This window comes from Ambystoma mexicanum, chromosome 9 (genome assembly GCF_040938575.1).
Source record: "Ambystoma mexicanum isolate Mex_15411 chromosome 9, UKY_AmexF1_1, whole genome shotgun sequence".
In the NCBI taxonomy this organism is placed as follows: Eukaryota; Metazoa; Chordata; class Amphibia; order Caudata; family Ambystomatidae; genus Ambystoma; species Ambystoma mexicanum.
This window is the reverse complement of record NC_090931.1, coordinates 551976810-551992588: the sequence shown is the minus strand read 5'-3', so window position 1 is coordinate 551992588 and position 15779 is coordinate 551976810. Positions and strand designations below refer to the sequence as shown.

Genomic DNA, 15779 nt, shown 5'->3' with positions numbered 1-15779 from the left:
ATACAGTGGTGTAAAACCGGTTTACCATGCTCACGTTTTTTGTTTTCTGGGACTTATTTTCCACAACCTGAATGGAAAAATAAGGTAACATTATTTTCTTTGGGATTAACTTCTTTCTATAGGGATTTTCATAATGTCAGATTGTTTAACTATTTGATTTTTGATTTATGTAATTGACAAGTAAAATCTAGAAGAGTTTTATTGTTGTCCTTGATTTAAAAAAACTTAAATGTGTACCAAATGGAGCACGGGCAGTATGTATTCAAGTGCCTAAATTGCAGAGTGGGTTCAAATACTGACTTCCCTGCTCAACGAAAAGTGTATGATCCTGAGCAAATGATGTAATCTCACTGTGATTTAAATGCACAAATTGGAGTCATTGATGATGAAGTTAACACTAGTTAAGTTAACACTCAGAATAAGAAGATTCTTTACGATGTGGCAGAATGAACTCTTTTGGGGACAAAATGGTGTCCCTTGTGTTCCTGTTAGCAACCAATGCAATCGCCTGGAATTGCGTTATCGTTGCCCCTCCTCTGTCACATATTCATTCATTTTACAGGCAGATGGCTCTCCCCAGCCAGGCAGCGCTCCAGAGATTCTAGTAAAGAAAACTGAGGCTGAGTCGACATGAGTTTCTTTGCTGTTGCTAAAAGTCACTAAAGATGCTTGGGCCAGCCAGAAATCTGCCTTCCCGGAAAAAGAATGGAACTCTCTTCTATTCCCCGTTATGCGCTGCTATGGAGTCTTGTGTATCCCACCATCTGCCGTGTTCACTGGTTCTTGGAGCTTCACGATCTTCAAGAGAGAGAGAGAGGGGGGGGGTGAGGAGGGGATAAAGGACTAATGTAGAAGAGGAGCAGGGCTTTGTTGCAATGTTGGTGTGCAGATCTGAAGAGGTGTCTGCGGTGTGTTTAAGTATTTTTTTGTGTGCGTTATCTACAGCAGTGCTTCATGCGTTCCGCATTGCTAATCTAAATTGTGATTTTCTGTAATATACTGTCAAATTCCCATTCTTATCTTTTTTTTACAAGTGTATTGTAATTGTCATGCTGGTATGTATGGTACACTAACAAGGTCACCATTGCTTTTTCTCCTGTTCAATAGGTCTGTGAACGTGGTGGTGGACTTTGGGTCGAGGTGCCCTGACCCCGGTGAAAGCTGTATCCCCCCCAGTGTGTGGAGCCTGCCCCACACCCTCAACCTGCCAAACCACGGCCTTTACCTGCGTCTTCCGCTGTTTCCCGTGCGATCCTTCCTGCGGGAGCGCCTCGTGGGTTACTCCTGAATTTACCCAGCGCTCAGTGGCCCCGATGGTGAAGATGACCAGGTCCAAAACCTTCCAGGCATACTTGCCCTCCTGCCATCGGACATACAGCTGTATCCACTGTCGCGCGCACCTTGCCAACCACGACGAGCTCATCTCCAAGGTACGTGGCTATCTTCTCCATGAATTTGTCCTTCTCAGGGTTGTTTGCTCTATTAGCACAGAATTCTAGCCATTCTTGGGGTGCTAACCTAATTATTAGTATGTAGCGCAGTTCTGTTGTATATTCCACACTTGCTAGATATCACAAGCCCTGGACTAGAGGAAGGCACTATTTTTTTTATTTTTTTAGGGAGCAATCACTTTATTTTTGTCAATGCAGATGTTCACAGTACTAGATTGTGGGGCAGAAAGGGAAAGGCCCCCTGAATAGAAAGTGCAAGCACCTTATGTGTCAACCATTGTGTGGAGAATGCATTCTGTCACCAATTTAAATTGGCCTCACTGCCAAGAGCCAGAATGCCCCATGCTGGATAGAAGACCATGTTCTTTTTCCTGGCTGCTAGGTGTTCATACTTTGTTGCATCCCCCAACTTAAGGGCTTGATTACCTTTTCTCCCCGGATTTCTAATGTAAATGATTTAATGTGCACTCAACAACAATGTTTTCCATGGTGGGGCTTTACTGTAGGTTTCAGCATGCGTGCTTGCCAACTTCAGTGGCTTCCCCCTCAGCCCTGGGTGCTAATGGTGTTTAAACTCCCTTAGAACCAATGTTGCACATGAGGCACAAAAATATGAAGTGGTTTGCCCCCGATCACAACATTTTAGAATGGTGAAGCAGAGTTTTGATATAGTTGGCCACTAGTCATGTAAACCTAACTGCACAAGCTTCATTGCTTAGTACCTCATGTCCTACTTGCACTGTTCACTGGGCTGAAAATACAACATTGTATCCTTAGCAGTGAATATTACTTCCTGACTGTAAACTCCATCTACACTATTACTGCACTAGATATTTTATGTTGCTTTAAACCTATTAATGGGCTTGCCATTTTCTTAGCACTGCCAAAAGGACAATGTGGTACTAAGATGGTCCTTGGTCTCAAACTAACGTCAAAAGTGGACCCTTCTCATAGAAAGAGCATGCCTTACATACTAGAATGTATGTGCATGCAAATTGCATGGCTTGAAGTAGCCCAGGGCTTTTCGCCAGATGGCTCTATATCGCTCTTGAGATGAGGCTCTGCAGGGCTCCCCAGCCTAAAAATGAGTCCCGATTCTGCAGTTGTCACTACCACCACATGTTTTGAATATGATTACCAGTTTAATGCATGTGGAGTTAAATTATTGGCTTTGTAATACTCAGAAAGGAACCATCAATCTAGAGAATATTGTATGAGATTTGCATCAGATTGCCATTAGAATGATGGAATCAAATTAATGCATAAGAATCAAGGACTTTCGGATTGGAACTTGCATTGGCCTATTTTAATTTGATTTCGTCTGTGTTGATTGATGATTAATTATATTGACCATGTGTTTTTTAAGTGGATTTTGCTCCCTTTCATGCCAGGTAAGGAAACTCGACCATGTCTGCTAGGTCATTCGTTTCGATACAAAGGGAAACATCTCTTTTCAAGGTTATTTGTAATTTTAGGCAATACCTGACCCTATCTCTCTAGATTAGTTTTTGTATAGCGCAAAATCGCCCACAGGCCTCAGAGTGCTCACAAGAACAAACAAAACCAAGACATAGAGAGCAGGCAGGCTGGAAGTCAGGAAATCAAACACAGTGGCCGTCATTACGAGTTTGGCGGTAACCATGCCGCTGTTGGCGGCATGGCTGCCGCCAAAATCACGTCCGGGTCCTCGGAATGAGGACTTACCAGGCCATGCCAAGTTCGGAAGGCCCGGTAATTCCTCCCTCCAAGGACCCAGACACGGTCCTTCCCCATTCCCATTTCAGCCCCCATAGGGCTGAATGGGAATGGGAGAGGGAGCAAACAACGGGCCATTACGAGATGGCCCGTTGTTGGCTCCCTCTTCCCCTCGCGGGACCCGGTAAGCACGCCTGCTTACCGTGTCCCGCGAGGGGAACTCGTAATGCGGCGGTACGGGGTGAACGCCGCTGGCACCTTTTACGGCGCCGTTCACTCCGTACCGCCAGGGTCGTAATGAGGCCCAGAGTAAAGATTATTTAGTGCCGTTGTCAAACAACCAAGTATGTGTTTGACGTGTTGCCTCCTCTGGATTTCTTATCGCACGGCCGGAAAGATTGGTACGATGGTTGAAGAGGGGTGTGCTAGAGGCATGGATGACTTATCCTGCTATACAGTTTCTTATTGGTGCCCACTGTAGCCTTTTTTCTCTAGATGGAATTCTTAACTGTAGCTTGCGTCGCATCTAGACAGGATTGTGAATGTTGGCATGCACCACACTTGGATGGAATTCTTAACCTTAGCCTACGTCGCATCTAGACAAGATGGTGAATGTTAGCATGTGCCACACTTGGATGGAATCACGATCACTAGCCTGCCTCCCATCTAGACAGAATATTGAAAATTAGCAAGTGTTGCACCCAGATAAAATAGTGAATGTTAGCAAGCATCACACCTAGACATAATTGAAAAGACAGCAATGCCAACTAACCAATCCACTAACAATTTCATCCCTCTGCATACACCTCTCAAACTCTAACCAAACACAACCACAAGCCTAAACCACAGCAATCCGCACAAACTTCACTACAATGCCACAACAAAACAAACCACACATAGACTTGCACAACAGAACACAACGACTACCGACCGCAAAACACCCCAAGCCCAGCCAACGGACCCACCGGGCTGAGGCTGCCAACAGCACACCACTGCTCTCTTGCACTTTTCCAGCTTACTCCCACTAACTCAACCTCCTCCCTTCCTTTTTCAGAGCGCCAGGGGACCACTCCAGTGGTGATAGTGCACGGTACAAATATCCTTTAACATTAACATATTGTACAGCGTTTCATTTGGTCTATAGTTGATGGCATTCAGACCCAGATCGCTAACAAAGATAGGGCTCCACCTGTTCCCTCTCGCCGACTTCAGAGGCACTGGCCAGTACCTAATGCCAACTCATTAGAGCCCTGCAAGGACCGATCGGCTGCACAAATTAAACGGGTTTAAAGTAGTTTGTTAGGTAAAGGCCAGAGATTATCCACTTTATCAAACGAGGAGAACTGCTGTGGCAGCTGCCAAGAAATCATGCCTCACTTCCACATACGTTTGAATAAATTAGCTTCTAGTGAATTTCATTAAAAACCACAATTTAAACTTTGAAGCAGCAGAAACTTGAGCGGGTGGGTCAGCACTGGAAACCATGCAGATTTTAATTTGTATGACTGGATGGGGGGACACTAAATTCCTGTCTCAGCTTCTTGGTCAACGCCCAGCGGTCTCCTTAGTCTCGGGTCTGCAAATGGGGATAGGGAGGTAAGCAGGGGGCTTGATTAGATTAGGTAATGAGAAGTCTGGTTATTTTGCATCTCTTAAGAGTCAGAAGGTTTAACCACCAATATGTCTGAAGGCCATACTTTGTCTGCATGCCACCCTCCTAGTTGAGTGATTTTGTTAAATCTAGGAATAGATTATTATGGAATAACAAGCACCTTGTCTTCTCTCGTGCCTTCCCCAAACCTAAAGCTCTGTTCTGAAAATCCATCATCAATTGTCTTAAAACTGCTGAAGAAAGCAAATGGCATAGCCGCGACATGTCTGACGTAGTTTATTCTGTGGCCATTTGGCATGTGTGCGAGTGCTTACGGTTTCGGCATAGCAAAGGCACAAGATTAATTTGTCCAGGATCGTACAATATGTTTGCAGACAATAACAGTTTATACTTCTGCTCTCTCAGTTCATTCGCTTAAATCTCCACACCTAACTTGTTGAATTCCAGACATTTAAAGGAAACTCTTGAGTAGGTATTTTTCGGTGCCTTTAATATGACCATACCTGTATCTATCTGTTTGTGGCTGTCTGTTAGTTCAGAAGCAGCGACTTGGTAGATAAGTTACTTTCTGCTCTTATTTTTTTTGCCAGACATTGAAAGTTGATGGAATGTCCTGCTAGAGTCTCTTGATTCTGAGCACATGTTCCTTTTTGGGGTTACGTTGTGTATGTTTTGAGTTCTAAGGATAGACTTTATCTATGGTGACCTCTCTTCTGGATGTGCTATGATGATCACAATGGTTTAGATTCTCTTTGCTTGCAACACATTTGACCTTAGTAACACTCCGTAGGACCCCTTTGAGGCACTTTTGCCCTTGTTCGAGTGCCTCGTTTTTGTTCAGAACATATCAGCCACTTTGTAATCCTTTTCCATTGGTCAGTTTAACAAGGGGCCCTTTTGTGATTACATTCAATGTACTCAAAGAAGATGCCGATTTTGGATAATTGTTGGAACTATGTGGGGTCTTACAGATGCATAAGCCCCCGTCAGTGCTATCACACAAACCTTAACAGCACATTGGGAGACTCGCTGTCATTCACAATTCACTGTGCCGCCCTTTCAAATGCACAAGGAATGTTAAGCCATTTGCATGGCCCTAATGCCTTGCTTGACAGTGTGTGGCATTAAGGTCAATCTTCTACTATTGATTGCTCTAGAAGTGAGTGGGGCTTGTGAGGCCACCAGGAGATTGAGGCTCTGGGTGGTCGACAAGCAGCCCATTCCTTTCACCGGCCATGTGTGTGCCTAAAGTGTTTTGGAGGTTTTTTAAAGAAATGCAATCTACTCCCATGCCTATGTGAATAGAAAAGGTAGTGAGACATGTCCGAACAGAATAAGACTCACCCAAATAGCTGCAGCTTTTAGTAATGCAAAGCAAATGCAGGTCCGGTTTCAGCTTTGCTTAACACAAAACCTGATAGGCTATCCAACTCCAGGTCAAACAAATTACTTGCCCCATGTAATGCTCCTTCTACTGGATATTCCTCCCACAGATGACTCATCTTTGATTTAACGAGATCTTGCTTGCAGTCTTTGTAATATTCGACTGCAGAGGGTGCTGTGCGGCATAGAGACGATGTCCCTCAACGGTATCCATCTCTGTACTTGAACGTGAAGTCGATAATGGTATAAATGGCATGCACTGCGCCCGTTGCCTTATTTCTAATTTGTCCCTCCTGCATAGCCGATGAGGAATCTGTGGCAGGAACAACATTACCAGGAGGAAGACATTTGTTCTTCTAATGGATTGTGTCCTCCAACGTATTCCTCATCTTTGATAGACTCCCATAGCAGTTTCATAGACAGAGGTGGTCCCAGTGAATAGTTATTACTGGTTTATGTTGTGCAAAACGGCTTTCCCAAATGTAGCGTCTTGACCAAACGAGGTGTCCAGACAGTAATGTTTTGAAAAAGTGTGTATCAAAGATCAGGTTGCAGCATTACAAATGTCCTGCACTGGTAAACCTCTTTGCAGACCCGAAGTGGTTGCCATTTCTCTGGTGGAATTTGCCCTTAGATTTTCAGGGACCTCTTTCCCAGCTATAGAATAGCATTCTGAAATATACAATGATCCAATTTGACAAAGATGGTTTAGTCACGGCCTTTCCTACTCTATGTTCAGTATAACTCACAAGTTGATGATCTTGTCTGACATTTGCCAACCTCGAAATGTAATAATATAGAACCCTGTTGGGGTCAAGTCTATGCAACCTCTCTTCCTCCTTGAAAGGTTGAGGTGGTGGATAAAATTCCATCAAGGTAATTTTTTGTGTCGGATGGAATTCGGACACCACCTCAGGAAGGAAGAAGGGACAGACCCTTAAAACCACCTTCTCTCTGGAAAATATAGTGAAACGAGGTTTATATGACAGAACTTGTAGCTCACTCTGCGAGCAGAAGTGATGGCTACCAGACAGATTTGTCTTGAAGGTTGTTAACTTGAGTGGACATGAGTGGAGAGGTTCAAATGGAGTTCAGATCCCATTCCAGGACAATGAAAGGGACTGGTGGGAAAATATTTGTCAGTCCCTTGAGGAAATGAGTCACAATGGGTATTTTAAAATGAGAGCCTGGCGTGCGTTTAAAGATGGAGAATGCTGCCAGGTAACCCTTGTCAGTAGCCACCTGTAGCCCTGTGGTGGGCGTGATGCAGCAATAAAAGCACTGCTGGTGTATTGCAAGTGAAGGGATCATATCTTTAGCTCTAAACCAGCTGCAAAATGTATTCCAACGGCAGCTCTACAGCGCTTTTGTTGCAAGTCTTCTGGCCAAAAGCAACACCTCCATCACGTCTTCTGGGAGCTTCCAATCTTTGTAAACGGAAATAAGACATGAAGGTTGAGTTCTGATTTTTGGGTGAAGACAGCCTTCCTCTTGTGAGAGTAGGTCAGTTCTCTAGGGAAGATGGAATGGAGGGTAGATGGGCATGTCTAGAAGGTCTGAGTACCACGTCCTCCTGGCCTAATCCAGAGCAATCTGGATTATGGACTTCACAAACTTCCACAACCTCCTGATTACAAGAGGAATGACTGGGACTGTTGGGAACATGTAAAGGAGTTGGACATTCCTAGTAGATTAAGAACGCCCCTCCACGCCCCCCCCCACCCCACCCCAAGCTGCTATCTGAGGGAATTCCCTGGAGCAGAACATGACACATTTCCTGTTGATACTGGATGCGAACAAATCAACTTGCAGGGTTTTCCAAAGGGCAAATATCTCAAAGCATTTTTTAAGCTAATTCCCACTCATGACTAGATGAACAGCCAATAGAGATTTTGTTTTGTAGTGCCCAAAATCAGAGCTACATTGCCTCCCTGCAGTGGTAGTGACCCTAAACCACCTTTTGTTGAGGTAATACAAGGCCACTGTGGTGCCCGTTATTATCAGGGCATTCTTCCCCTGTATAGAAAGCAGAAAGGCAATCGGTGCTATTCTGATTGCCCTCAGCTCTAAAAGGTTTGTGCAGTTTGGATTTTGATGGGGACCAAAGACTGCTGATCATGAGGTCGCTTGTTAAGACGGATGTCTGAACTCTGACCTGGTGGGCAGAGGCGCAGAAGGCCAGCCTAGTTTCTTGGAAAAGGCTAACCTTCTGGACAAGCCAGACCAATCAAGGTAGCTTGGCGGCAGTCAAGACTAGGTCTCAGGAGGGGTGAGGGTGACTGAAAGACCTCAATGAGCACACAGAGTAAAGGACACTTACAAATCACTCCCAGTCGGGTGTATATATATATATTGCTGTCATTTTTTTTATTGTGTGTTGAATTGCAAAGGCCTTGGAATAAATGTTTTTGTATTTTTGATTAGATCAAAAATAAAAAATATTTATTCCAAGGCCTTTGCAATTCAACACACAATATAAAAATCACAGCAATACTATTAAACCAATACAATCCTATCTATACACATATATACAAGACCAATGGGGTTTAAAGGATGAATGCACCAAATGGGTCCACAACCTAAACCCGGAAGGAAGCAGGCAGTTCAAATAGTCTTTAGTCCCTTCTGCATCAAACACAATCCTAACTGAAAGGCAGTCCAATCCCTAGGAAGAGTGGAGCCTATTGCTCAAATGTACTTGCTCAAATGTACTGGCGCATGCAGATGGGCAAAATGGGATCTCTTCAAGGGTTTGTAGCAGCTAAGGAAGATGGGTGAGGAGATGAAGAATAAGTTCCCACTATTCGTGGAGGGTCTCCCCAACAGGGCAGAACAGGTTTCAGAGTTCGAGAATAGTTTGCTAGTTCGCATTAGCTGTGGAAAGGAGAGGGGCCCTCTGGGCCACTCGTGCGTAAAAATGGTTGGATGCACTAGGGTCCTCTGGTGAGGGTTGCAATTACTCACCGACCCCCGGTGTACTCCGGACCAAACTTCTGCAGTCGAGTCCACTTCGGTTGCAAGTTCAAATGCTGCAATCCCATGGCTCTGCAGCTTTCAGCGTAGATTTCCCTACGGGACAGTGGCACAGAGGACCACAGCTGCAATGGACTTGCAAAGTTCATCACCACGGCTGGGCGAAATGGTAACCACGTATACTCCGGTTCGAGCGCACTCAATTTACTCCAGACCTGGGAACGCCAAGTGTATGAAATTCAGTTTGAGAGTGCCGCGAACACGGAGCTTGTGATGTACAAAGTTTAAGGGCCTCCTCAAAACGGCGGCGGTATCAGGGCAAAACTCCTGCATAAGCTGGTAAACCCACTGGTTGGCCCAGGGACGCTTCCGAAAAGGCTTTCTTGCAGGTTTTGATGAAGGTGCAGAGAATAGTTGTTTCCACTATTACAATGGGTCGAAGCGTCTTCGCAGTCCTAGGACGACCAGATGCAGAGTGGTCCGACAGGACGACAGCGGGCTCTGGGTGCCAAACCTTCCAGCAGGTCACCAGCCGTTCCTCGACTCGGCTTCATAGGTTCAGGATACTTGGATCCTATCCTTCGTTCAGTGAGAACACCAGAGATCGACATGGTATGGGTGTTTGGAGCCTTCTCTTATCCAAAATCTCCTTCACGCCAAAACGAAGAGGACCCAATGGGAGATCTGCTCACATACAGGCATACCATACGTGGACCAATCATGGACCACAATGGTCCCAGGCATTCACAGCACACCAGACTCTCTGACACCCAGGATGTGTATTGGAACTAGACAGTCCATCCCACATCCTGGGGGCGCACACTCAAGGCATGCAGAAGCTTGTGAAAGCTTGGCGCTTCGCAGGAAAATGCATGCCCAAATTAGGACTGACCCGGGTTGGGGAAGGTGAAGGGTCAAGATGGCCAAAGGACAGGACAAACGACCTCGTGGAGTGTCCATTTTGGAGCCAGGCCACCTAAATGTGCCAAACACGGAAATCGCGGTTGACCTGGCAAGAAGGGGTTAAAAATATATGAAAAGATAAGCTGCTACCAGCCCTGTCCAAGGCACATCTGCACTTATCCTAAAAAATCCTTCTAGAGTAAGTAGGGCCTTTAGAAATGACAGGAAGACCCAAGTGCACTGTAAGGTACTCTGTGCACTTGTAACATGTTGCAGAAAAGTTGCAACATTGACAAGGACTAAGGGAAGCAGTCTCCCAGTACTGACTGTCTTTAAGGGCATGTCAGTTTCCCAATAAGAAGTGAGCGAAAAAACCCAGGGGAGTGCAGCAGAAGGCTGTGCTCCTCTGGTAAAGTCAGACTATGGTGTTTAAACAAAGCAAAAAAGTTGGGGGGTACAAAACTGGAGGGAAAATTGCACATGAAATGGAAATCTTTCCTAACATCGCTCATGGGAGATCTTCATCCCGTAAAGGGAGAACCATGACTACTGTTATCTTTGGCCAGGGTTCCCAAAAAGGAGATTCTGTGAAACCTTGCTCAGGACTTGAAGAAAGTCTCTCATCCTGCCTGAGAATTGTAACCATTGTGATCTGGGATCTCACTGAAGAGACCTCGTACTTAGGCAGGCTTCTTGTACCAGGAAAATACAAGATGCTATGAGGCCCAGCAACCTCAGAACAGTAAAAGCCTGTAGATGTTAGGAATTTTGAATCCTCGTCACCATCTGCAAGATATGTTATGCCCTCAACTCGGTTGGCAAAGCCTTCCCCGAGGAAGAGTCCTGGACTGCCCAATGAATTGCTTCTGTCAGGACGTGTCACCTGAGAGTTTTTGAAGTTGAGGGAGAAGCCCAGTTTGTGGAGAGCGACAGGCGCTGTTGATGTTCCAGAGCCTGTCCGGGAGAACAAACTCTGATCAGCCAGTTGCCTAGCTAGGGAAAGATGTGAATCCCCCCTCCTTAGATTTGCTGCCACCACTGCCATCATGTTGGTGAAGACACTCTGGGCATAGTTTAGCCCGATTGGCAGTACCCGAAACTGATAGCGAGAACTGCCAATGGTGAACCTCTGGTAGTTTTCTGTGCCTAGGGATGTATAGGCACATGAAAGTAAGCATGCTGAAGATCGAGTGACACCATCCAAACGTGGAGTGGAAGGGCCTGGAAGATTTGTGAAAGAGTGACCACCTTGAATCGGTCCTTCCTGAGGAACTTGTTCAAGCGTCTCCGGTCCAAGATGATTCGCAGTCCTGTTTTTCTTGGGAACCAGAAAATAGGTGGCGTACCAACCTTGGTATTGCTCCCCTATAGTACTCATCGCCTGCAAAAGGAGTGGATCTGGTTACCGAAGAGATTGTCTCCCAAGGAGCAATCTGGAGGCTTTTTAGAAATGTTAAACGGTACTATTGAGCCACTGTCTCAGGTGCCCAAGCATCCAAAGTAATGTAACGCCATTCTTTGAGATGCTGGGTCAACCTACCTCCCACCGAGTCTTGTGTGCAAAGCACTCTGAGGTTTTGTGGCTGTGGCAGAGGGTAGTGAGAAGGTGACTGCCTGAGTGGTCCTTTCCTCCATGGCCTCAAGCCACTTGATAATCTGCTTTGCACTCTTTGGGCAGCTTGACCTCACCCTCTTCGTCCAAAAGAACAGAAACAAAAAAAACATCCTCTCCAAGCCTGGGAAGGCGGGTGTTGTGGCTGACGGATGGCTGCTCTGAAAGATTTCACAGCTGCCTTAGAAGCCTGAAGTTTCTCTAAGCTGTCTTCGACCTTTGATACAAAAATATTGGATCCACCAAAGGGCAGGTCTAAAAACCTTTACTGAACATTGGGAGCGAATCCCGACTTGCACAGCCGTGCAAACCTCCTGATGACTGCACTTGAGCCCATAGAACAACCAACGCGGACCAAAGCACCAAGACCTAATAGAAGTGATTGAAAAGCTGCCTCTTTGCCATCAATAATGATGTTGTTGAAACTATCTCTCATCTCCCCTTCCGGGCTGCTGCCTGGGAAATTACATTCCACAGAGTGATTTGTATAGTTTGCCAAGGCGCAAGATGCATTGATGGCCTTAAGGACCATGCTCCCAGCATAGAACACCCTTTTTGCTAGCATGTCATATTTATTGTCATCGCTATCAGATGGGATTTATGTGTAAGCAACTGCCTTAGAAGACGTGGTAGCCACCTGTACCACCAAACATTCTAGAGTAGGGTGCCTGGAGAGGAAGTCTGGGTCCATAGATGAGGATCCATAGTTCCTCACCAACTCCTTATTCACAGCAGGAGTGGTCATCAATGATTTTGACGTTTAGTCCTTCGATAATGAAGAGACTGAAGTCTTTGGCTTAAATGTCCCTGTGGTCGACACTGTCGTGCTACTCGAGTAGGCATCTCGTAGGTCTTCTGACTCAGACTTTTGGGCGAGCTGGTTGAAGCCTCCAATGATTCACTGTTGACTTTTGGAGGCACAGTGGGATTGTTAGCCTTTTTTTCCTCTTTCGAGGGACCAGTAAGGGCACACCTTCGAAAAACATCAATTTCCTAAGGGAACGCTTCCCAACGGCTGCCAATGCAAACTTATCTGGGAAACGCACCTGTCTCTTTTCAGGCAAGGAGTAGTCTCTTCAATCTTTTTTGTGAAGACTAGGATGAAGAATGACGCAAATTTCTCCTAGACCTCGACCTCTTAGTGTTTGGAGCGTTTCTTATGCCTCTCTGATTTGTCGCCTGCCGAATTTCTGCCTTCAGAGTAGTGGACGGAGATTTGGAAACTGACTGACCTAGGGCGAGTTTAAACCTCTTTCAAAGCCTTGGTAGTCATCGACTGGAAGGAGCCACACTCAATGACGTCGGCACTGGTCAAAATGAGCGGGAGCGGTTTGGAGTGGTGCTCCTCTACTTTTTAAAATGAACTGTTCCTATACTTTTTATTTTAAAAAGAAACCGTTCCGGAATGGTTTAGTTTTAAAATAAAACTATAGGAAGAAGTTGAAACCTGCACTTTCAGTGCACTTCACTGAACGTTCCCCAAGAAGCGGGCGCATGTGTTTGGGGGTTTGTATTGTGTATGGGAGGGGGTGTTGCAATGGGGTTTGTGGGGAGTAGGTGTATGCCAACAGGGAACATAGTTCCACTACTTATTTTCGTACACTTCGACCACTGGACGGCTGGCTCCTTACCAAGGCACCAGAAGCATATTCTGTGCGGATCTGGGATCGATCTTTGAGTTAGTCAGCACACCTCTTAAAACCCGTTTTCGGAGTAGACCTACTCAGAAGAATTCAAAGAAATACATAGAAGGAATCGCTGGGGCGAGCCAGACTTTTCCGAGAACGTGCTGTGGATGCTGAAAAACGAAACTGAGGCACCTGGCTTAGTGCGTGCTATTTATACAATCTTCATCATCACTTCTGATCACTGGGATGGATACCGTTGAGGGACATCGACTTGATGCCACACAGCACCCTCTGCTGTCTAACATTTTTCCGAACCTGCAACAAGATGTGTCAAAGATGAGGAATCTGTGTGAGGACACAATCCATTAAAAGTGGTACTTCTCGAGTTTGGCCCTGAAGAACATGAGGCGGATACTGATGGAAACAGCTGAATAATGTTGGAATTCCTTATGGGACAAACATTAGGGTCAAATCCAACTGGATACTTAATTGCAATCACCAATTGATGAGAATAGGGGACTACTTGAATATATCCCCAATCTTAATGGGGGAACTCTACATGGGCATGAGACGGTCATTGGGGGGAAGTGATTAATGTTATTAATAAACAGGGCATTGTTCACAAATACCTCCGTCCACAGCTGTACTTGATTGTATGCACTAGCCCTGATGTCCGTAGATTCTGTCTACTGATGCGAATTAATCAATTACCAGTCAGAGCTATGCATGGATCTCAATGGAAATTAGCACATAACTAACGCATGTGCCGTATATGTGAAGTTGAGAACAACTTAGAGACTATGAAACATGTACTAACCGAGTGTCCAAACATAGAGTACCTATATAGATGCAGGTACAGTCGCTACTACCATCAGTTTGACTAGGTGGCCACAATCCACTTTTGGAACATGTGTTTAAATACCTTGTCGGAAGCTTTGGGCATTGCCCTGTATAATGTTTTGTCAGTTGCATAGGTCTTCTTTAAATCTGCTGCTAATGGTTAAAAGTATAACTGATGACGTCCATTGGTAATCATGAATGTACTTCTCATGATGATGCAAATTATTTGCATAGGAGTTGTTGCCATATGAGCATGATTTTTAGATTAGTTTTTTATGAATGAGCTATTTATAAGTGATCACATAGATGCATGATAAAATAATCGTATAGGTTTGTAGATGTGAGTAGGAAAATGTATATGTATATTTTTATACAGGATGAACTCTTGAATGTTCGATTTGATGCTTGGTGATATTTAAGTTAATTTAATGAGTATATGTTGATCTATTTCTATATGCACTGTTGTAAAAGTTCAATAGAACTAAAAACAACAATAAATAAAAATAAAATAAAAAAAATAATGTTAATGATGTGACCAAAAAAAATAATGTAGGGATGAATCCTGATCAGTGCATCAATAGTGGCACTGGTCGTTGATCCTAATGACAAACAGACCTGCACCTACATGATGGCCGTGAGTAAAATACATCTGACAACAGCAATGATTAGGCTGACATCACCTTGTGGTGCTCAGTGAGTATAGCGGAAATGTTTGCCATAGTAGTACAGTGATTTTGTGGTTTATGTGGAATGGTGTAGCATGATTACTGGCATATCTGCATGCTGCTGGTATTGCTGTGTAGCTTGTTTACTGACCTAGGCATTGGTGATGGCTGCTTTCTAGCACTGTAACTGTCTTGGGGGTAGGTGGGTGGCTGGGAGGTGCTTGGCTGCTGGCACAGCGTCGTATTGCGTGAGCATGTTTACAGAATGTGTACTTTTGAGTGTTCTTATCTCGATCTGTATTTGGTAGGGTTGTACCGAAATTCGCCTTCGAGTAAGTATTTGCACTGGGCTGCCTGAATTCTTTCCGCTTCTTCCAGGCAATGTCATGTCCCAAGCCCTTGTGGTGCTGGTAAGACAAATACCGCCCTCCCAGCCTATGGCTGCTTAAAATGTTCTATCTTCTAGCACAGCTTTTACAGTGGGAACGATTACATCTCTCCCACTGTAAAGCCTCTGTTAGACGAAAGAAAATGTTAAGCAGCTATTAAGGGTACCACAGCGTCTGCCTGCCCCGGGGAGGGGGTTATTTGTCAAAGGATGGCCCATTTAGAAAAACATTGTTTTGGGCAAGACTTTCTTAACATTATCCTGTTAAGAAATGCAAGGGGTCATTTTTATTTAAGCACTCACAAAGCACCAGTTAGCTGCCTAAATCTACACCCTCTTCCATGCAGTCAGATTTGACACCACTAGTTATTTGTCACCGTGCTTTTATAAAACTGTTCTTGCTGATATACAGAATTGATTGATTCTGGGGTTCTCTTTGCAAAGTAATCTGTTCTCCCACACAGCAGGGCTACGGATTTAAAATTCTTGAAAATGAGCTCATGAATAAGTAGTGTTCTCTAGATACCCCGGATGTTGCTTTCACTAGTATTAGACAATGGGCAATGGGAAAATCCCATTGGAAAAATGCATTGTAAATCGGGCCCAATGCGTTCTGTACATAGTGCCTG

The 15779-nt window shown here is 44.9% G+C and overlaps 1 protein-coding gene across 12 annotated transcripts in view; it reads left to right on the top strand.

Annotated features, from left to right (window-relative positions):
• Positions 1-15779, top strand: part of YPEL2 (yippee like 2) — a 318063-nt gene that overhangs the window by 143607 nt on the left and 158677 nt on the right. For all 12 annotated transcript variants that reach the window (XM_069615144.1, XM_069615145.1, XM_069615135.1 and 9 more), the window contains one exon: positions 1108-1430. In XM_069615144.1, the coding sequence (XP_069471245.1) occupies positions 1314-1430 (117 nt within the window). In that variant the 5' untranslated portion in view covers positions 1108-1313. The remainder of the gene's footprint in view (positions 1-1107; positions 1431-15779) is intronic.